Source organism: Salmo salar, chromosome 09 (genome assembly GCF_965601325.2).
Source record: "Salmo salar chromosome 09, fSalSal1, whole genome shotgun sequence".
Taxonomy (NCBI): Eukaryota; Metazoa; Chordata; class Actinopteri; order Salmoniformes; family Salmonidae; genus Salmo; species Salmo salar.
In genome coordinates this window covers 88,319,804-88,343,716 of record NC_138299.1, presented here as the reverse complement: position 1 = coordinate 88,343,716, position 23,913 = coordinate 88,319,804, and the positions used below count along the sequence as shown (strand labels likewise).

Here is a 23,913-nt window from a genome sequence, read left to right as displayed (position 1 = left end):
AAGCCCTGCCACATCAGAGCCGGTGTCGTAGGATTCAATCTTAATCCTGTACTGACGCTTTGCCTGTTTGATGGTTTGTCTGAGGGCATAACGGGATTTCTTATAAGCGTCCGGATTAGTGTCCCGCTCTTTGAAAGCGGCAGCTCTAGCCTTTAGCTAGCGCTGCCTATTTAAAAATAAGATGGAGAGCAAGATATAGGACGAAAAATACCCGTTTTGGCTCAGATACAGCCGACTAGCAGTAGCTAACGCTACATACAAAAAAAAACACAAAAAACCACTTAAAGTCAAAGTATTGATATAATATTGACCAAAATAATATTGCGATATGCAACTGTATCAATATTTAACCCATCACTAGTGTTTACCATGACTCACCATGGTGTTGGCGGTTTGGCTGGCCTGGTGCTGGGCGGCCTTAATCCTTGCCTGTAGGTGGGCAGGGGGGTGGAAGTACTTGCACTTGTCCCTGGAGCAGCGGCCCTTGATGTAGTCCATACAGACGATGACTGAGTTTTCACTGCCGTCCACCATGGCTGCCTCCATGGGGTGGGCGTAGCGGCAGTCGCCCTCGCCCCGCGTGCAGTTACCCCTCTGGAACTCACGACATACCTGGGTGGTGTTAGGGTTGGGGGGGGCACAGTCAGAGAAGGAGTTCGGACCACACAACAAGAATGATTCTATTATATTCTATCATTCTATTTCTCTGCTACAGACTGGGCTATGGCAAAGACACAAACAACACATACCTCCAGCTTGTCTGTGCGCATGTGTTTCTGCTGGGAGCTGCTGTTGCCCATGACCTGGAGGCCGGTGGGGCTCCCTGGGACCAGCAGGGGGGCCTGGTGTAGCAGCTCAGGCATCAGGCCCATCCCTGGACCCATGTGGCTCAGATACGGGCTGAACGCCATACTGGGACTGGTGGCCAGGGACGACATACTGGGAGTCATAGGGAACGTAGTCTGAGAGAGAAGGAGAGGTGGAGAGAGGGAGGAAATGAGGGGAGATCAGAGAGAGAAACAGCCTGTGAACAGCTATGGTTCAAACTGTAGATAAATGGAGAAATGTAACTGTGTAAATCGAATGTGTTGACTAAATAATGAGGATGGTTTGGTGTAGGCTACATACTATGGACTATACATGAAGTACTCACTGTGTAGTGTGGGCTACATACTATGGACTATACATGAAGTACTCACTGTGTAGTGTGGGCTACATACTATGGACTATACATGAAGTACTCACTGTGTAGTGTGGGCTATTCACTATGGGCTGCAACTGGGCTCCTGGCAGCATGAACTGCATCTGTTGGGCCAACATGGCCGCTGCTGTCTTCTGCTGAATCAGGTTGTTTCTCCCGTTAATCTCCAGCTGGGTCTTGAGGTGGGGAGGGGGGTGCAGGTATTTACAGTTGTCACGCGTGCAGCGTCCCTGGGGAGGGGGAGAGAAGAGAGAGCGGCTGAGTTGTGGTGCATCGTAGCTGATGAATTGCGGCATCTCTTAGCTATTTAGATTTAGGAGAGATGAACCGGAGTGACAGGAAGATGAGAGTAATGTCATTGGGGATCAATCACTCTGGGGTTCCCCTGACAGGACAGCCATAAAGACAACAAGATGGAGACCTCCATGTCATTTAGGAGGAAAAGCTGTTCAAGCTCTATCACTTGGGGTACGTCCCAAATGGCACCCTATTCTCTATGCAGGCAGTGATAGTAAGTCATAAGAGACAGTACATGCAAGGTAATTAACACAAACATAGAACTTCATTTGGAGTGTTTTATTTTGTAATATATGCCAAACTGGGATTATCAAGGACATTGAGAGAAAAAAGTGCAGGGAATGAAATTACTGTTTAATTCTAGCTCTTAATTGACATAGTACTATCTCTGAACCAAATTAAAATGTTAGTAACAATTACACTATGTACGCAGGTATCCAAGGATTTTTTTTTTTTAAATTGACAAATTAAGTGCTATTGAAATAGTGCCTGTTGTGTGTCTGCCAGGTTTCACTATTTTCACCTTTGCACAGTTATGTTTGTGGTACCACGCTGACAAAGGGTAAACTCAGGGGAATAGGGTGTCCTAATTGACACCCTATTCCCTAAGTAGTGCACTACTTTTGACCAGAGCTCTATGCATACAATTTGGAACAGATCCAGGGTACAGAAAACACATGCTACAATCTCACCCTGGTCCTAAATCAGGCCAGACCTTATAGCCATATACCCAGTGCAGATGTCGAATCTTAACTTGATCACTCTTTTGTCGCTGAGAATTTTCCTGCTGTGTCAGGAAAATTTGTGATTCCCTGAAAATCAGCAGTTCTCTTTCTCTCCATGCAGAGGCAGTCAAGTCATTGGGATCAGGGCTTAAGAACATACAGCTGACGGGTTATACACTCCATCGGCAGGACAGAACAGCAGCCTCTGGTAAGACACGGGGCGGGGGCCTATGCATATATGTGAACAGCTGGGGCACAATATCTAAGGAAGTCTCAAGGTTTTTCTCGCCTGAGGTAGAGAATCTCATGATAAGCTGTAGACCACACTATCTACCTATAGAGTTTTCAACTATATTTTTCGTAATTGTCTACATACCACCACAGACCGATGCTGGCACTAAAACCGCGCTCAATGAGCTGTATACTGCCATAAGCAAACAGGAAAACGCTCATCCAGAGGTGGCGCTCCTAGTTGCCAGGAACTTTAATGCAGGGAAACTTAAATCAGTTTTACCTCATTTCTACCAGCATGTTAAATGTGCAACCAGAGGGGGAAAAAAATTCTAGACCACCTTTAATACACATACAGAGACGCGTACAAAGCTCTCCCTCGCCCTCCATTTGGCAAATCTGACCATAATTCTATTCTCCTGATTCCTGCTTACAAGCAAAATTTGAAGCAGGAAGCACCAGTGACTCAGTCAATAAATTACTGGACTGCCTTGGTAGCACAGACTGGAATATGTTCCGGGATTCTTCTGATGGCATTGAGAAGTACACCACATCAGTCACTGGATTTATCAATAAGTGCATTGAGGACGCCATCCCCACAGTGACTGTACGTGCATACCCTAACCAGAAGCCATGGATTACAGGCAACATTCGCACTGAGCTAAAGGGTAGAGCTGCCGCTTTCAAATAGATGGACTCTAACCCTTAAGCTTATAACAAATCCTGCTATGCCCTCCAACAAACTATCAAACAGGCAAAGCGTCAATACAGGATTAAGATCGAATCACACTACACCGGCTCCGAAGCTTGTCGGATGAAGCAGGGCTTGTAAACTATTACAGACTACAAAGGGAAGCACAGCCGAGAGCTGCCCAGTGACACGAGCCTACCAGACGAGCTAAATAACTTTGTGTTCGCTTCGAGGCAAGTAACACTGAAACATGCATGAGAGCATCAGCTGATTACGGACGACTGTGTGATCACGCTCTCCGCAGCCGATGTGCGTTAAGACCTTCAAACAGGTCAACATTCACAAGGCCGCAGGGCCAGATGGATTACCAGGACGTGTACTCCGAGCATGCGCGCACCAACTGGCAAGTGTCTTCACTGACATTTTCAACCTGTCCCTGACCGAGTCTGTAATACCAACATGTTTCAAGCAGACCACCATAGTCCCTGTGCCCAAGACCACTAAGGTAACCTGCCTAAATGACTGTAGCACTCACGTCTGTAGACATGAAATGAAAGGCTGGTCATGGCTCACATCAACACCATTATCCCAGAAACCCTAGACCCACTCCAATTTGCATACCGCACAAACAGATCCACAGATGATGCAATCTCTATTGCACTCCACACTGCCCTTTCACACCTGGACAAAAGGAACACCTATGTGAGAATGCTATTCATTGACTACAGCTCAGCGGACAACACCATAGTGCCCTCAAAGCTCATCACTAAGCTAAGGACCCTGGGACTAAACACCTCCCTCTGCAACTGGATCCTGGACTTCCTGACGGGCCGCCCCAGGTGGTAAGGGTAGGTAACAACACATCCGCCACGCTGATCCTCAACACGGGGGCCCCTCAGGGGTGCGTGCTCAGCCTCCTCCTGTACTCCTTGTTCACTCATGACTGCACAGCCAGGCACGACTCCAACACCATCATTAAGTTTGCCGATGACACAACAGTGTCATCAGCCTGGTCAACGATGAGACAGCCTATAGGGAGGAGGTCAGAGACCTGACCATGTGGTGCAAGGACAACAACCTCTCCCTCAATGTGATCCAGACAAAGGAGATGATTGTGGACTACAGGAAAAGGAGGACCGAGCACAACCCCATTCTCATCGACAGGGCTGTAGTGGAGCAGGTTGAGAGCCTTGGCGTCCACATCACCAACAAACTAACATCGTCCAAGCACACCAAGACAGTCGTGAAGAGGGCACGACAAAACCTATTATTATTTTTTATTCGATTTTTTACTTACCTATTTTTTACACTTGTTTTTCTTAAAACTGCATTGTTGGTTAAGGGCTTGTAAGTAAGCATTTCACTGATGTATTCGGCGCATGTGACAAATCAAATTTGATATGATTTGATGTTTATGCATTTGAGCCTATCCAAAGACGATTTAGTTGAGCTAAGTCTTTGATATGTAAACGAACAGTGTATTCTTTTTACTTCTTGAAAATGATTAACTTGTGGGTCTAATGGACTCCCAAGTGGCACAGCGGTCTAAGACACTGCCTCTCAGTGCTAGAGGGGTCACTACAGACACCCTGGTTCGAATCCAGGCTGTATCACAACCGGTTGAGATTGGGAGTCTCATCGCACAATTGGCCCAGCGTCATCCTGGGTTGGCCTGTGTAGGCCGTCATTGTAAATAAGAACTTGTTCTAGTTAAATAAATAAAAATATTTTCACTAGATCGCCCAGCACTCATCAGGCTCTGAGATGGAGTGCGCTGCTTAGACGACTGCGCTATGGCAATTCACAATGCTCTTGCAAGCACTAAGAAAACTATGAATTAGGTAAGAGGGTGATGATGTGGTAGGCACAGTTTGTCCCATGAATTAATCACAAAAATTGATGAGATGATAAACTACGAAACAAACATTCTGGATAATATAGAGAATCGGGAACTATTTATTGATCAGCATTATGATATGCTTGAAAAAGAAACGGATACATCGAAGCGAACAAGAAAATACCTTTCCTCGAGTTCTGCGAGCGAAACGTCTAAAATTCCAAACTTAACATTGGAGGGGTACGTTTTTATAACTATGTCTCCAGAAGATAGAGCATTGCTTATGAGCAAGCAGTTAAAAAATGGGATCTATTGCCTGGGCTACTGGGGGAGGTTGAGGCCTTAAAAACAGGAATGGATTACAGTAATAATATGATGGAAGAAATACGAGCGGAAAATAAGATATTGAAAACTACCTTGGACTCCCTAAAAGACACTACAGAGTACAGAGAGGCTACGGTATGATAATAAAACAATGAAAGAGGATTACCTGATCTAAAGTGCAGAAGTATGAGAAATAATATTGTTATAATGGGAATAAGGGAGGATGAAAACTATCAGTCAATGAAGGAAAAAGTCAAGGTGTTCATGAAACGTAATCTCAAGATGACGGACGAACAGGTGGAAACAATTGATTTTCAAAGAGCTCACCGTTTTGGTAACAGAGCAGAGGGAAGGCCACGTCCGATCGTAGCTATGCTAACCCACTAGAAAATGAAAATTGCCTTGTTACAACAGGGTAGGGAATTGAAGAACACCCCATTCTCTATTAATGAACCATTTCCTCATGAAATAGTGGAGAGACGACGTGCCCTGTACCCCACTTTCAAAAGGCTCCGAGTAGAGAAGCAGGATGCTCGTCTAGTGGTCAATACATTATGTGTAAATAATCAAATGTTCAAGCACTGGAAGATTACAACGTGGCTGTGAGTATCTTCCTCCTGTTGAAGTGGTCCCCGTTACATATTTGCACCGCATTATAGAGTACAAATATGGATTCATAGATTTTTTGCATGAACAACTTTATTTTTGTTTTTATTCATGCATTATGGAACCGTGAACTATTTGGACTTAAAATAAGGTTGGGTTTATGGTAATGCAGAATGGGTATGATGAACTTATCATTTTTATATTAAGGCATGGAACTTTGGGCTATATGGACGTAATATCAGATTTTGATTTAGGGGAATGTGAGAATGGGTAAGGCTGACCTGTTTTTTTCTTTATGATTTTTTAATGTATTTAATTTGAAGACTGTACATTAGAAATACCAAGGTCGTTTTTTTTGTTTAATATGTTATGTCCTAATTGTAGAAGTTGGGTATATTATGACTTAAAAGCTGTTATAAGTGCGGCCCTTGTTCGCCGATGTGAATCAGAATGATTAGCTTTTAAGATAAAACTTAATGTGAATAGATGGATTATAGGGCTAGGATAAAGGATTATATAATTATAAACCTGCCCAGGTTCTCTATTGGAATAGGCCTATACAATCCTAAAATAATTGGAATTAGCCTTTTACATTAAAAAAATACATCTCAATATAAAAAATGTAAATTATTATTATTGTTCCGATACACACCGGCAAATTGATGGATGAGGTATTGTCAACAGGGTTGTTGTTTCTAGTGTGTGTGGGCTGCTTAACACTGGGATACAGTGATTCAAGTTAACGGTAGAACTAATACAATAATTGGTTTATGGAAGCACTTCTCTAAGCGAGAGAAAAGTATATTATGTATTTCTATATAAGCTATTTATGCTGTCTTTTATATTCTTGACCCTAATGATATAGGCCTAGGTGTAAAACAGCCAAGGTGATGGAGCAACAACCCTGGAATGAGGGTTGGTTTTACAGGTTTACTCGCTCTGGATTGTCAGTACTGCATGTGTTCTTGGCTGTCGTGCCGTGGCTGTGTCGGAAACGATTGTCAGTTGAACTTGAGTATGCCTTCCCATAAGGTAGTGCCCGGGTTTGGCTTGCGGTCGGCTCTGGCACAGCCATGGAACGATACAACAGGATATAATGTGATGCCTAAGACACATTTTTACTTGCAGTCATTAGCAGCCGTTAGAATCTATGTTCCTTCTTCCATTTTTTTGTCAGAATACAACCGGATATAAATGAGGACTATATGAAATATGTCTTGCGTGTAATGGACATAAAAAAGGGACATATATATTTAGGGACCGATATATTTAGGTTGTTTTCTCTTTTTAAATTATTATTATTATTATTAATTTTTTACGAACAATTTAATCCAATGAAGTGAGCAGGCTGGGCGGACACGCTTATAGCCTTCCTATGACTTTCAAATATGAGCCTGCATGTATAAGATTATGCTGTTATTATTTATATTAATATCTATCCATTATTGTTACTATTTTTTTCTGACTCTTCCATGTTATTTGGTTATTTGGGGGGAGGTTTTAGTGGGTGGAATATTAGCACAATTGGAGGTTTACAAAGTTGCAGCTACAGTATGCTAAACAGTGCAAATATTATGGTATATGGATACTTAATCACATGGTGCTTTTTAATGGTAAATTTACAAACATTGGTTGTAGTAAGTATAATTGAAACATGGATATCATTATGGTAAGAGGGGAAATAAGTATAGCAAGTTATAATTGCAATGGCTTAGCAGATTATAAAAAAAATAAATTTTTACATGGCTAAAAGAGAATATAATATCTATTGTTTACAGGAAACTCATTCTACAAATCTAGATGAGGTTGGGTGGAAAAAGGACTGGGAGGGAGAAATATATTTTTGTCATGGGCAAAGAAACTCAAAAGGGGTGATTCAACTAATTAATACACATTTTGATCCGACTGCAAACTGTGCAAACAGATCGTCAAGGAAGATGGATCCTTTTAAATATGCTATTGGACCAAAAACAGATCTGGCTAATTAATCTATATGGGCCAAATAATGATGATCCACACTTTTTTGAAAATATAATAATCTATTGAGCTCACAAGCAACGAAATAATCTATTATTACAGTGGGAGATTATAATACGGTTTTAAGTACCTCAGTGGATCGTAAAGGAAATCATTCTACAAACTATCACCCTCAAGCACTTAAGGAGATTACAAATATCATGGATACATTAGAACTAGTGGATATATGGAGGTTGAAAAACCCTGACCTAGTGAGATATACACGTCTTGATTACTTCCTAGTCTCGTTCTTGCTGGCATCAAAAGTTTTAAAGTATTAATAGGAGACCGAATGCGATCAGACCACCATCTAATTGACCTCCATATAACTCTTACAGAATTTCCACATGGGTGGGGATATTGGAAATGTAATCAAAGCCTATTGGATGATAATTTGCTCTTAACTAAGACAAAATCATTCAGAATCTACTTTTTTTTGTAGAACATAGGTACAGCAGATCCCCTTATTGTATGGGACACTTTCAAATGTACTTTTAGAGGCCATTCAATACAATACTCATCATTAAAACAAAAGCAGTTTAGGTCAAAAGGGATTAGACTAATAAAGGAAATAGAGGAAGTAACAGAGCAGGTAGATGGTAATGGAAACTGTACTATAGAGGCACAACTAAAAGAACTGGAGGAACTTACTCAAGAATTATCAAGTGTAATGTATTACAAAAATAAAGCCAATTGGATGGAAAATGGGGGAAAATTAACAACATTTTTCTTGAATCTTCAACACAGAAATTCTACCAAAAAGAATTTACACAATCTCGTCACAAAGAGTTATCCATGATTCACCAAATAATATTTTGATCGAGGAAGCAAAATATTTTAAGCATATGTTTTCTTTTCAGTCTCCTCTATTTCCACTGAATGATGTTAAATGTAAGGATTTATTTCATAATAATAATAATAATAATAATAATAATAATAATAATGTAAAATTAACAAATTTACAGAAAGAACAGTGTGAAGCCCAATTTACAGAAGAGGAACTTTGTGAAGCAATTCAATATTTTCAGTCTGGAAAAACATGCCAAGAGTGTGCAAAGCTGTCATCAATGCAAAGGGAGGCTACTTTGAAGAATATAAAATACATTTTGATTTATTTAACACTTTTCTGGTTACTACATGAGTCCATATGTGTTATTTCATAGTTTTGATGTCTTCACTATTGTTCTACAATGTAGAAAATAGAAAAATAAAGAAAAACCCTGGAATGAGTAGGTGTCCAAACTAGACTGGTACTGTACATCTACCCCCTACAAATATGTCAATTTATTATAATCCACATGAAAATTCACACAAGACGCGCTGTAACCTACATGAGTTACAATGTAGGTATGGTACTGCATTGCATACAAACACTGCTTCCAGCTGCCCCTTGGTGGCGATTCTAAATATTTCTTCAGCTACTAAAATCCTCCTGCTGCAGGATTATTTTCCTCTTGTGACAAAAAGAGGTCAAATTAAGATCCAACATCTGGTATGTTTGCAGTCTACCAAGTAAGCAGCTTTTCAAAGGACAAACATCTCAAACCATGTGACTAATTGAGGGATGCACACCCACACCATGTTGTGTATTAGAGAAGGTGAGCAGAGACCAGCAAAGCCACTATGTGACTCATTAGACGTGGAGAGATGCAGTTGTTGTTTTACAGTGTGTTGTTTTACAGGGTCAGCCATAGTAGTACAGTGCCCCTGGAGCAAATTAGGCTTAAGTGCCTTTCTCAAGGGCACACCAACCAATTTTTCACCTTGTCAGCTCAGGTATTCAAACCAGCGACCTTTGGGTTAGTGGCTCAACACTAACTGATAGACTACCTGCCACCCATATGCTGGCTCAACATTCCATATGTAGGTTCCACTACATTGCTTATTTATTTTATTAGGCAAGTCAGTTACAAACAAATTCTTATTTACAATGACGGCCTACCCTGGCCAAACCAGGACAATGCTGGGCCAATTGTGCACCGCCCCATGGGATTCCCAATCACAGGTAGAGCCAGGATTTGAACCAGGGTGTCTTTAGTGACACCTCTAGCACTGAGATGCAGTGCCTTAGACCGCTGCGCCGCTAAATGTGTGTGTATAGTACATAGACAATCTTTAGCCTTAACAGACTGTTATTTAAGCACTTCTCTGAAAATATGCTTTTACACATTCTAAAATAGAAAATAGATAACCTGCTATGTTGTTTGTGAGGGCAATAATTCCGAAAGTCCCTCTTAAAGTGTCAATCAGCAGTTGAAACAATAACGAAGCGTGCTCCCCACTCGTTTGGGTAAAAAGCTGAGGGATGGGGCTGGAGAAATGTAACCACTCTCAAATTCATAGACAAAGCTATGGATGCAAGGACTGACATCCATGACTTCTAAATTATAGTTTTAACCATGTTTGAAGGCTATATAATGTTTGTGTACATTTACTTCTTTAATTACAAACATTGGAGTGAAACAAGCTTATATTTTGGGTTCTAATGGGGTACGGCAGTTGAACTAAGATCATGAGGCATTTCTAAGTTATAATCTTCAAGAATCAATGTGTACATTTTCATTAATTAAGCTGTCCAAAATGGATAAAGCAACTGCAGATCGCCCCTTTAAAATACTTAAACTCTCATTTCTGGTCTCTTTTCAACAAGCCTATATATAACAATATCAATTTATCTTGTTGTAAAATGTAATTCAATGTATTGTAAATGTCCTCTGCTGTGCCCTCTCCCTCCCATCTAATAACACTTCATGGGGTGTTGGTGGAGGAGGGGAGGAGAGGAGGAGGGGAGTTGGAGAAGAGGAGGGGAGGATGGGACGAGGAGGAGGAGGGTGGTTGGTGCAGGAACACTGCAGGTGAAAGCAGAGACTAAGAGGAAGGAAGGAAACTGCAGTCCCCATTAAACTCCTGGGCTGGCAGCAGCTGTCCCTCCCTCCCTCCCTCCTTGCAGATGAGCTGTTAACCCCCTAAATAGGCTCCAGTCATTATCAACCCCCCCCACTAACCCCCCTTTGCCTCGTGGCCTCCCTGCCACCAACCCCCCTCCCCCACCCCTGCCTGCCACCAGCCCTCCTCCGCCTCGTGCCCTCCCTGCCAGTAGGGAGGCAGCCAGCAGGGATTGGGACTAGCGAGGTAGTGATGTCACAGAGGGGAGACGGTGATGGTGATGGATGGAGTCGCACTGTGATGAGGACACAGAGGACGTCTGAACGGGAAGTGCTGGTGTGTGTGTCTGTGTGTGAGCGCTGGACTGGTAGGACGCAGCCTGAAGGGTAGGAAGAGGAGAGCCACACTGTCTCCTATATCACCACCCAGGGGGTTGTTCACAGAGCATTATATACAGCGTATTAGGAAAGTATTCAGACCCCTTGACTTTTTCCACATTATTACGTTACAGCCTTATTCTAAAATGTATTAAATCGTTTTTTCCCCCTCATCAATACACACACAATACCCCATAATGACAAAGCAAAAACAGATTATTTTGCTTTGTAAATGTAAATCGAAGTATTGTCACGTCCTGACCCTAGTAAGATGTCATTTTCTATAGTAGAGTAGGTCAGGGCGTGACAGGGGGTGTTTTCTATTTCTATGTTTAGGTCTAGTTTTCTATTTCTATGTTGGAGTTTTTTGGGATGATCTCCAATTAGAGGCAGGTGGTTTGCGTTGTCTCTAATTGAGATCATATTTAAGTTTTTTTTGTTTTGTAGTGTGTTTGTGGGCAGTTGTATTCTGTTTAGTTGTGTTCTGTGTAGTCGTGTTCTGTGTAGTCATCAGTACCTGACAGAACTGTTAGCTGATCGTTTTCTCTTTGTTATTTTCTTTAGTGTTCTGCGTTTAATAAACAGTAATTATGAGCACTCAACACGCTGCGCCTTGGTCCCCTCTATACGACAGCCGTTACAAGTATCACATTTACATAAGTATTCAGACCCTTTACTCAGTACTTTGTTGAAGCTCATTTGGCAGCGATTACAGCCTCTAGTCTTCTTGGGTATGACGCTACAAGCTTGGCACACATGTATTTGGGGAGTTTAGCCCATTCTTCTCTGCAGATCCTCTCAAGCTCTGTCAGGTTGGTTGGGGAGTGTCACTGCACAGCTTTTTTTAGGTCTCTCCGGTGATGTTCGATCGGAGCAGGTTTTCATCACGGATCTCTCTGTACTTTGCTACGTTCAACTTTCCCTCAATCTTGACTAGTCTCCAAGTCCCTGCCACTGAAAAACATCTCCACAGCATGATATTGCCACCACCATGCTTCACAGTAGGGATGGTGCCAGGTTTCCTCCAGACGTTACGCTTGGCATTCAGGCCAAAGAGTTCAATCTTTGTTTCATCAGACCAGAGAATCTTGTTTCTCATGGTCTGGGAGTCCTTTAGGTGCCTTTTGGCTGTCATGCCACTCTACCATAAAGGCCTGATTGGTGGAGTGCTACAGAGATGTTTGTCCTTCTGGAAGTTTCTCCCATCTCCACAGAGGAACTCTAGAGCTCTGTCAGAGTGACTATCGGGTTCTTGGTCACCTCCCAGACCAAGGCCCTTCTCCCCCGATTACTCAGTTTAACCGGGAGGCCAGCTCTAGGAAGAGTCTTGGTGGTGCCAAACTTCTTCCATTTAAGAATGATGGAGGCCACTGTGTTCTTGGGGACCTTCAATGCTGCAGAAATGTTTTGGTATCCTTACCCAGATCTGTGTCTCGACACAATCCTGTCTCGGAGCTCTATGGACAATTGCTTCGGTTTAGTTTTTGCTTTGACATGCACTGTCAACTGTGGGACCTTATATAGACAGGTGTGTGACTTTCCAAATCATGTCCAAACAATTGAATTTACCACAGGTGGACTCCAATCAAGTTGGTTAAACATCTCAAGGATGATCAATGGAAACTTAATTTCGAGTCTCATAGCAAAGGGTCTGAATACTTATGTAAAGAAGGTATTTATTTTATTTGAACCTGCTTCTGGTTTTTCATTATGGGGTTTTGTGTGTAGATTGAGGCATTCTTTTATTAAATACATTTTTGAATAAGGCTGTAACGTAACAAAATGTTGAAAAAGTCAAGGGGTCTGAATACTTTCTGAATGCACTGTATATAACCACCCAGGGGGTTGTTCACAGAGCATTATATATATCACCACCCCGGGGGTTGTTCACAGAGCATTATATATATCACCACCCAGGGGGTTGTTCACAGAGCATTATATATATCACCACCCAGGGGGTTGTTCACAGAGCATTATATATATCACCACCCCGGGGGTTGTTCACAGAGCATTATATATATCACCACCCAGGGGGTTGTTCACAGAGCATTATATATATCACCACCCAGGGGTTGTTCACAGAGCATTATATATATCACCACCCAGGGGGTTGTTCACAGAGCATTATATATATCACCACCCAGGGGGTTGTTCACAGAGCATTATATATATCACCACCCAGGGGGTTGTTCACAGAGCATTATATATATCACCACCCAGGGGGTTGTTCACAGAGCATTATATATATCACCACCCAGGGGGTTGTTCACAGAGCATTATATATATATCACTGAAAACCATACAGTAAAGGCATACTGTATATAGACAACCACAGTAATACACGCACGCACACACACTAGAGAGGGCAAGCTTTTTTAGGGATGTCAGTAATGAGAGCTGATTATTGACTTATCGAAGGCCTTGGACACTGTTGACCATGCCCTGCCGTTGCATAGACTAAAAAAGGTTGGTTTAAGTGTTGATGCATTGGATTGGTTCCAGAACTACCTTTCTGACAGAACACAGTGTGTAGCTCAGGAGGGTATGAAATCTGAGTTTCAAAGGCTTACAAAAGGAGTTCCCCAGGGCTCAATTTTAGGTCTGATCCTTTTTACACTGTACATACATGATATAGTGAAGTCTTCTAACTCTGCAAATCTCCATCTGTATGCTGATGACACAATTATTTATTCTAGCGCATCTAAAGTAAACAGATGGAGTCACTTGCAGATTTTAGCAATAAAAGGCCAGCAAATTGATAGGGTCAACTCCTATAAGTATCTTGGGATTTGGTTAGATGAAAAGCTCAATTTTAAACAGCACATTGATACTCAGGCTGAATGGCTCTCATTCAGGCAAATGAGAAATAAGTGCATTCAGGCTATCTGGAAGGCCAAAGTTAGTTACTTTATTAAGGAGCAGTTCTCTCTCTGTGGGTCTAACCCCAAGAAGTTCTGGAATATGGTTTTAAAGAGCAGTTTTAAACAGTTCTGGAGAATAAACCCTCCTCCTCACAGGGGGTTGTTCACCATGTTCCTTAATGTTGATGATATGGTTGTTACTGACAAGAAGCACATGGCTGAGTTCTTTAATCACCACATCATTAAGTCAGGATTCCTATTTGACTCAACCATGCCTCCTTGCCCGTCCAACATTTCCTTATCTTCCACCCCTTCTAATGTGACTATCCACGATGCTTCTCCCTCTTTTTTCCCTGTCTCGCTACAAAGTTTTTCTCTGCAGGCGGTCACTGAGTCCGAGGTGCTAAAGGAGCTCCTTAAACTTGACCCCAAAAAGCCATCTGGGTCAGATGGCTTAGACCCTTTCTTCTTTAAGGTTGTTGCTCCTATCGTAGCCAAGCCTATCTCTGACCTTTTTATTTTTTTATTTTATTTTTTATTTCACCTTTATATAGCCAGGTAGGCTAGTTGAGAACAAGTTCTCATTTGCAACTGCGACCTGGCCAAGATAAAGCATAGCAGTTAGACACATACAACACAGAGTTACACATGGAATGAACAAAACATAGTCAATAATACAGAAGAAAAAAAATAAAACAAGAAGTCTATATACAGTGAGTGCAAATTAGGTAAAATAAGGGAATTAAGGCAATAAATAGGCCATGGTGGCAAAGTAATTACAGTATGGCAATTAAACACTGGAATGGTAGATGTGCAAAAGATGGAATGTGCAAGTAGAGATACTGGGGTGCAAAAGGAGCGGAATAAATAAATACAGTATGGGGATGAGGTAGGTAGCCCATCTGTATACAGCCCATCTATGTACAGGTGCAGTGATCTGCTCTGACAGCTGGTGCTTAAAGCTAGTGAGGGAGATGGGAATCTCCAGCTTCAGAGATTTTTGCAGTTCATTCCAGTCATTGGCAGCAGAGAACTGGAAGGAAAGGCGACCAAAGGAAGAATTGGCTTTGGGGGTGACCAGTGAGATATACCTGCAGGAGCGCGTGCTACGAGTGGGTGCTGCTGTGGTGACCAGCGAGCTGAGATAAGGCGGGGCTTTACCTAGCAGAGACTTGTAGATGACCTGTAGCCGGTGGGTTTGGCGACGAGTATAAAGTGAGGGCCAGCCAACGAGAGCATATAGGTCGCAGTGGTGGGTAGTGTATGGGGCTTTGGTGACAAAACGGATGGCACTGTGATAGACTGCATCCAGTTTGTTGAGTAGAGTGTTGGAGGCTATTTTATAGATGACATCGCCGAAGTCGAGGATCGGTAGGATGGTCAGTTTTACGAGGGTATGTTTGGCAGCATGAGTGAAGGATGCTTTGTTGCGAAATAGGAAGCCAATTCTAGATTTCATTTTGGATCGGAGATGCTTAATATGAGTCTGGAAGGAGAGTTTACAGTCTAGCCAGACACCCAGGTATTTGTTGTTATCCATGTATTCTAAGTCAGAGCCGTCCAGAGTAGTGATGCTGGATGGGCGGGCAGGTGCGGCAATGATCGGTTGAATAGCATGCATTTAGTTTTATTTGCGTTTAAGAGCAGTTGGAGACCACGGAAGGAGAGTTGTATGGCATTGAAGCTCGTCTGAAGGTTAGTTAACACAGTGTCCAAAGAAGGGCCAGAAGTATACAGAATGGTGTCATCTGCGTAGATGTGGATCAGAGAATCACCAGCAGCAAGAGCGACATTATTGATGTATACAGAGAAGAGAGTCGGCCCAAGAATTGAACCCTGTGGCACCCCCATAGAGACTGCCCGAGGTCCGGACAACAGGCCCTCCGATTTGACACACTGAACTCTATCAAAGAAGTAGTTGGTGAACCAGGCGAGGCAATCATTTGAGAAACCAAGGCTGTTGAGTCTGCCAATAAGAATGTGGTGATTGACAGAGTCGAAAGCCTTTTAACCTGTCTCTCCTTTCTGGGGAGGTTCCCATTGCTTGGAAGGCAGCCAAAGTGTTGGAAAAACTTGTCAATAATCAACTCACTGGCTTTCTTGATATCTATAGTATTCTCTTGGGTTTGCAATCTGGTTTCTGCTCAGGTTATGGATGTGTCACTGCAACCTTAAGGTCCTCAATGATGTCACCATTGCCCTTGATTCTAAGCAATGTTGTGCTGCTATTTTTATTGACTTGGCCAAAGCTTTTGATACGGTAGACCATTCCATTCTTGTGGGCCGGCTAAGGAGTATTGGTGTCTCTGAGGGGTCTTTGGCCTGGTTTGCTAACTACCGCTCTCAAAAAGTGCAGAGTATAAATTCAGAACATCTGCTGTCTCAGCCACTGCCTGCCACCAAGGGAGTACACCAAGGCTCGATCCTAGGCCCCACGCTCTTCTCAATTTACATCAACAACATAGCTCAGGCAGTAGGAAGCTCTCTCATCCATTTATATGCAGATGATAGTCTTATACTCAGCTGGCCCCTCCCCGGATTTTGTGTTAAATGCTCTACAACAAAGCTTTCTTAGTGTCCAACAAGCTTTCTCTACCCTTAACCTTGTTCTGAACACCTCCAAAACAAAGGTCATGTGGTTTGGTAAGAAGAATGCCCCTCTCCCCACCGGTGTGATTACTACCTCTGAGGGTTTAGAGCTTGAGGTAGTCACCTCATACAAGTACTTGGGCTAGATGGTAGACTGTCCTCTCAGCACATATCAAAGCTGCAGGCTAAAGTTAAATCTAGACTTGGTTTCCTCTATCGTTATCACTCTTTCACCCCAGCTGCCAAACTAACCCTGATTCAGATGACCATCCTACCCATGCTAGATTATGGAGACATCATTTATAGATCAGCAGGTAAGGGTGCTCTCGAGCGGCTAGGTGTTCTTTCGCATTCGGCCATCAGATTTGCCACCAATGCTCCTTATAGGACACATCACTGCACTCTATACTACTCTGTAAACTGGTCATCTCTGTATACCTGTCGCAAGACCCACTGGTTGATGCTTATTTATAAAACCCTCTTAGGCCTCAGTCCCCCCTATCTGAGATATCTACTGCAGCCCTCATCCTCCACATACAACACCCATTCTGCCAGTCACATTCTGTTAAAGGTCCCCAAAGCACACACATCCCAGAGTCGCTCCTCTTTTCAGTTCGCTGCCACTAGCGACTGGAACGAGCTGCAAAAAAACACTCAAACTGGACTGTTTTATCTCTTCATTCAAAGACTCAATCATAGACACTCTTACTGACAGTTGTGGCTGCTTTGCGTGATGTATTGTTGTCTCTACCGTCTTGCCTTTGTGCTGTTGTCTGTGCCCAATAATGTTTGTACCATGTTTTGTGCTGCTACCATGTTGTTGTTATGTTGTGTTGCTACCATGTTGTTGTTATGTTGTGTTGCTACCATGATGTGTTAAATAAATAAAATATATAATAAACTTGACCAAGAAACTGAAGTTGAAATTGGGTTTCTATTTCAGGAACAAATCTTGCTTTTCAATGTTAGTCAGAAAATATCTTGTTCAAAGCACTTTTTTTAAAATCAGTGCTGGATTATGGTGATATTGTCTATATGCAGGCCTCAGCAAGTACCTTAAACTCTGGACACAGTGTATCATGGTGCTTTGAGATGTATTACCAATGCTTGATCACTTTCCCATCACTGTGATCTGTGTGCTATGGTGCAATGGACCTCTCCCTCCACCAGGAGGCTAAAGCATTGCTACACTTGTATGTACAAAGCATTGATGGACAACTGCCTTTGTATCTCTGTTCCTTACTGACCAGATCACTCACTCAATAGTCTTCATTCACAGTCGCTGTTGTCCTTGTCTGTTCCTAAGGCTAGAACTGAGATGGGAAACAATCTTTTTCTCTTAATACCCTTTCATCCTGGAACATGCTTCAGAAGATTGTAAAGTTAGGGGAGTTAGTGTCCTTGCCTGTTTTTAACACTGATCGACAACACTGTTTGTGATAACTGCAGTTGTTTCTAATATTCAATTGTGTCTGTAACGTGTGACACTTCGTCTTTTGTGTGTATTTAGTATTTTTCTGTAATTCTTTTTTTTACCTCAATGGGTTAAATAAAGGTTAAATATTTGTTTTATATCATAACAGTATCAGGTTGGTAAACTAACTAACCTAAACTATGAGGTGATAGAAGACAGCAGACCACTATCTGACCTATTAATGTATTCTCTCATCTCTCTAATGATCCTAGCTCTACCTACTGTACAGTACAACACACAGTGCAGATCTCACCTGCTTACATTTCTGATCTTGCGGAACAAGTAAAAAGAGAGAGAGAGGGGAACACAGAAAGACAAGAAGAGAGGGAGAAACAGAAAGACAGGAGGAGAGGGAGAAACAGAAAGACAGGGGGAAATAGAAAGACAGGGGGAAATAGAAAGACAGGAGGAAATAGAAAGACAGGAGGAGAGGAGAAACAAAAAGACAGGAGGAGAGGGGGAAACAGAAAGACAGGAGGAGAGGGGGAGAGGGGGAAACAGAAAGACAGGAGGAGAGGAGAAACAAAAAGACAGGAGGAGAGGGGGAAACAGAAAGACAGGAGGAGAGGGGGAAACAGAAAGACAGGAGGAGAGGGGGAAACAAAGACAGGAGGAGAGGGGGAAACAGAAAGACAGGAGGAGAGGGGGAAACAGAAAGACAGGAGGAGAGGGAGAAACAGAAAGACAGGAGGAGAGGGAGAAACAGAAAGACAGGAGGAGAGGAGAAACATAAAGACAGGAGGAGAGGAGAAACAGAAAGACAGGAGGAGAGGAGAAACAGAAAGACAGGAGGAGAGGGGGAAACAGAAAGACAGGAGGAGAGGGGAAACAAAAAGACAGGAGGAGAGGGGAAACAGAAAGACAGGAGGAGAGGGGGAAACAGAAAGACAGGAGGAGAGGGGGAGAGGGGGAAACAGAAAGACAGGAGGAGAGGAGAAACAAAAAGACAGGAGGAGAGGGGGAAACAGAAAGACAGGAGGAGAGGGGGAAACAGAAAGACAGGAGGAGAGGGGGAAACAGAAAGACAGGAGGAGAGGGGGAAACAAAGACAGGAGGAGAGGGGGAAACAGAAAGACAGGAGGAGAGGGGGAAACAGAAAGACAGGAGGAGAGGGGGAAACAGAAAGACAGGAGGAGAGGGGGAAACAGAAAGACAGGAGGAGAGGGAGAAACAGAAAGACAGGAGGAGAGGGGAAACAAAAAGACAGGAGGAGAGGGGAAACATAAAGACAGGAGGAGAGGGGGAAACAGAAAGACAGGAGGAGAGGGGGAGAGGGGGAAACAGAAAGACAGGAGGAGAGGAGAAACAAAAGGACAGGAGGAGAGGGGGAAACAGAAAGACAGGAGGAGAGGGGGAAACAGAAAGACAGGAGGAGAGGGGGAAACAAAGACAGGAGGAGAGGGGGAAACAGAAAGACAGGAGGAGAGGGGGAAACAGAAAGACAGGAGGAGAGGGGGAAACAGAAAGACAGGAGGAGAGGGAGAAACAGAAAGACAGGAGGAGAGGGAGAAACAGAAAGACAGGAGGAGAGGGAGAAACAGAAAGACAGGAGGAGAGGGAGAAACAGAAAGACAGGGGGAAATAGAAAGACAGGGGGAAATAGAAAGACAGGAGGAAATAGAAAGACAGGAGGAGAGGAGAAACAAAAAGACAGGAGGAGAGGGGAAACAGAAAGACAGGAGGAGAGGGGGAAACAGAAAGACAGGAGGAGAGGGGGAGAGGGGGAAACAGAAAGACAGGAGGAGAGGAGAAACAAAAAGACAGGAGGAGAGGGGGAAACAGAAAGACAGGAGGAGAGGGGGAAACAAAGACAGGAGGAGAGGGGGAAACAGAAAGACAGGAGGAGAGGGAGAAACAGAAAGACAGGAGGAGAGGGAGAAACAGAAAGACAGGAGGAGAGGAGAAACATAAAGACAGGAGGAGAGGAGAAACAGAAAGACAGGAGGAGAGGAGAAACAGAAAGACAGGAGGAGAGGGGGAAACAGAAAGACAGGAGGAGAGGGGAAACAAAAAGACAGGAGGAGAGGGGAAACAGAAAGACAGGAGGAGAGGGGGAAACAGAAAGACAGGAGGAGAGGGGGAGAGGGGGAAACAGAAAGACAGGAGGAGAGGAGAAACAAAAAGACAGGAGGAGAGGGGGAAACAGAAAGACAGGAGGAGAGGGGGAAACAGAAAGACAGGAGGAGAGGGGGAAACAGAAAGACAGGAGGAGAGGGGGAAACAGAAAGACAGGAGGAGAGGGGGAAACAAAGACAGGAGGAGAGGGGGAAACAGAAAGACAGGAGGAGAGGGGGAAACAGAAAGACAGGAGGAGAGGGGGAAACAGAAAGACAGGAGGAGAGGGGGAAACAGAAAGACAGGAGGAGAGGGAGAAACAGAAAGACAGGAGGAGAGGGGAAACAAAAAGACAGGAGGAGAGGGGAAACATAAAGACAGGAGGAGAGGGGGAAACAGAAAGACAGGAGGAGAGGGGGAGAGGGGGAAACAGAAAGACAGGAGGAGAGGAGAAACAAAAAGACAGGAGGAGAGGGGGAAACAGAAAGACAGGAGGAGAGGGGGAAACAGAAAGACAGGAGGAGAGGGGGAAACAAAGACAGGAGGAGAGGGGGAAACAGAAAGACAGGAGGAGAGGGGGAAACAGAAAGACAGGAGGAGAGGGGGAAACAGAAAGACAGGAGGAGAGGGAGAAACAGAAAGACAGGAGGAGAGGGAGAAACAGAAAGACAGGAGGAGAGGGAGAAACAGAAAGACAGGAGGAGAGGGGGAAACAGAAAGACAGGAGGAGAGGGGGAAACAGAAAGACAGGAGGAGAGGAGAAACAAAAAGACAGGAGGAGAGGAGAAACAAAAAGACAGGAGGAGAGGGGGAAACAGAGACAGGAGGAGAGGAGAAACAAAAAGACAGGAGGAGAGGAGAAACAAAAAGACAGGAGGAGAGGAGAAACAGAAAGACAGGAGGAGAGGAGAAACAAAAAGACAGGAGGAGAGGGGGAAACAAAAAGACAGGAGGAGAGGAGAAACAAAAAGACAGGAGGAGAGGAGAAACAAAAAGACAGGAGGAGAGGAGAAACAGAAAGACAGGAGGAGAGGAGAAACAGAAAGACAGGAGGAGAGGGAGAAACAGAAAGACAGGAGGAGAGGAGAAACAGAAAGACAGGAGGAGAGGAGAAACAGAAAGACAGGAGGAGAGGAAGAAACAGAAAGACATGAGGAGAAGGAAATGAAAAGTAATGTCAAGAAAAATATATTGGGTCAGGAAAATCCTCCTCTAAGGTAGCCATGGCAACACACTAAGAAACAGGGAGGAAGTCCCTCCTTGTACAGTACCATCTGTGCTGCACAGGAGAGACAGAAAGGGGGGAGGGAGGAAGGGAGAGAGAGAGCGAGAGAGAGGGGGGAGGAAGGAAGGGAGAGAGAGAGGGGGGAAGGGAGGAAGGGAGGGAGATAGAGGGGGAGGGAGGAAGGGAGAGAGAGGGGGAGGATGGGAGGGAGAGAGAGGGGGAGGGAGGAAGGAAGGGAGAGAGAGAGAGGGGGAAGGGAGGAAGGGAGGGAGATAGAGGGAGGAAGGGAGAGAGAGGGGGAGGATGGGAGGGGGAGGAGGAAGGGAGAGAGAGGGGGAGGATGGGAGGGAGAGAGAGGGGGAGGGAGGGAGAGGGGGGAGGGAGGGAGAGGGGGGAGGAAGGGAGGGAGAGGGAGGGAGAGGGGGGAGGAGGAGGGAGGGAGAGGGAGGGAGGGAGGGAGAGAGAGAGAGGGGGAGGGAGGGAGGTAGGGAGAGAGAGGGGGAGGGAGGGAGGGAGGAAGGGAGAGAGAGGGGGAGGGAGGAAGGGAGAGAGAGGGGGGAGGGAGGAAGGGAGAGGGAGGAAGGGAGAGAGAGGGGGGAGGAAGGGAGAGAGAGGGGGGAGGAAGGGAGAGAGAGGGGGGAGGAAGGGAGAGAGAGGGGGGAGGAAGGGAGAGAGAGGGGGGAGGAAGGGAGAGAGGGGGGAGGAAGGGAGAGAGGGGGAGGAAGGGAGAGAGGGGGGGAGGAAGGGAGAGAGGGGGGGAGGAAGGGAGAGAGGGGGGAGGAAGGGAGAGAGAGGGGGGAGGTAGAGAGAGAGAGGGGGAGGGAGAGAGGGGGGAGGGAGGGAGGGAGAGAGATGTGGGGGAGGAAGGGAGAGAGAGGGGGGGAGGAAGAAAGGGAAAGAGAGAGGGGGGAGGAAGAAAGGGAAAGAGAGAGGGGGGAGGAAGAACGGGAAAGAGAGAGGGGGAGGAAGAAAGGGAAAGAGAGAGGGGGGAGGAAGAAAGGGAAAGAGAGAGGGGGAGGAAGAAAGGGAAAGAGAGAGGGGGAGGAAGAAAGGTTAAGAGAGAGGGGGAGGAAGAAAGGGAAAGAGAGAGGGGGAGGAAGAAAGGGAAAGAGAGAGGGGGAGGAAGAAAGGGAAAGAGAGAGGGGGGAGGAAGAAAGGGAAAGAGAGAGGGGGGAGGAAAAAGGGAGAGAGAGAGAGGGGGAGGGAGGAAGGGAGAGATAGGCATTCATCCTATACAAGGATGACAACATGTAGTATCTACATTAAACAAAACATATGCTAAGAAAGCATTTACAGCAAAGACTAGACTTCTCTGACGAACAACTTGATCTGGGCTACAGAGGGGGAAAAATTGTCAAATCTCTCAGCCATCCTGCCCTGCTGCTCATGCTTGTCCGCATGCTAGACAATTACGTCATCCAAACAAGCTCTGACTCCTGAATGCATTTAGTCTCCAAACGGTGTAACTGAGTCTAAACCAGCAAGTAGATGTGGTAGTCACTATGATCATTATTTCAAAATGGGTTGACATTGTTACAAGGTTTCCTGCCTCCCTTCCCCCAACAGGTTGACAGTCAGCCTGGCCAGACAAACAGGGCTAATGGGGGAGCAGCAGGAGAGGAGAGCACTGCAGAGAAGATGTTAGATATGGAGGGGACAGTGAGGAAGCCGTGAGGAGGCCATTAAAAGATAAATCCATAAATTAGCAGCATTGGGAGGGGGAGGAGGGAAGGAGAGCGGAGGGAAGGATGGAATAGAGGGATAGCACGAGTGGGAACATAACTTGTTTCCTTGTTCTTTAAAGTGAATAAGTAAAAGTGAGAAAAACGAAGTCTGTGGAGCTACACTGTTGTACAATCAATATGTCCTTAGTGAGGACTGGAGAGAAACATTTAAACAGGACGGAGGTGTGTGTGTCTGGGTGTGTGTGTGAGACTCTTGATAAAGAGAGAGCCATGTTGACCGCCCGTTGTCTCTCACATAAACACTTTCTTAAAGCAACGCTGCAGTGGCCCTACAACCTCAGACAGACAGACAACTCACTGCCTTTCACACACCACTTTATCACCTCTGACGCTAAAAAAAACCCCATCTTGCTTCTCTTATCCCTCAATACAGAAAGCAGACTGTTGCTCTGTGCTAAAAACAGCCATGCCACTCACTCACAGAGATCAAACTGAACTGTCCAATGGATCGGCACTCCTGAGCTGTTGCTAGGCTGCTCTCCCTCCCTCCATCTCTCTCCCTCCCTCCATCACCCTCTCCTGCTCTGGAAGACATAACACAGAAAAATGGCTGAATAATACATTCTAACTCAATAAACGGGGAGACAGCAGCTGCACTCAGACAGAGAACCCCTTGTCTGGGTCTCTCTCTTTCTGCAGGGGATGCTGGTAAGACACACACACAAACAAGTAGACACACAACACACGGACACACAAACAATATTTACAAAGCCTAGTCACAGTGCTAAGGCTATCCACCCGATATAGCTGCATCACAACTGTGTGGTTAATGG

At 44.6% G+C, this 23,913-nt stretch overlaps 1 protein-coding gene across 8 annotated transcripts in view; it reads right to left on the bottom strand.

The window, feature by feature from the left end:
* mbnl3 (muscleblind-like splicing regulator 3) overlaps window positions 1-23,913 on the bottom strand; it is a 75,325-nt gene that overhangs the window by 22,039 nt on the left and 29,373 nt on the right. For all 8 annotated transcript variants that reach the window (XM_045724109.2, XM_014212976.3, XM_082956030.1 and 5 more), the window contains 3 exons: window positions 1,246-1,431; window positions 750-962; window positions 379-612 (listed from right to left, as the gene is read on the bottom strand). In XM_045724109.2, the coding sequence (XP_045580065.1) occupies window positions 379-612; window positions 750-962; window positions 1,246-1,431 (633 nt within the window). The remainder of the gene's footprint in view (window positions 1-378; window positions 613-749; window positions 963-1,245; window positions 1,432-23,913) is intronic.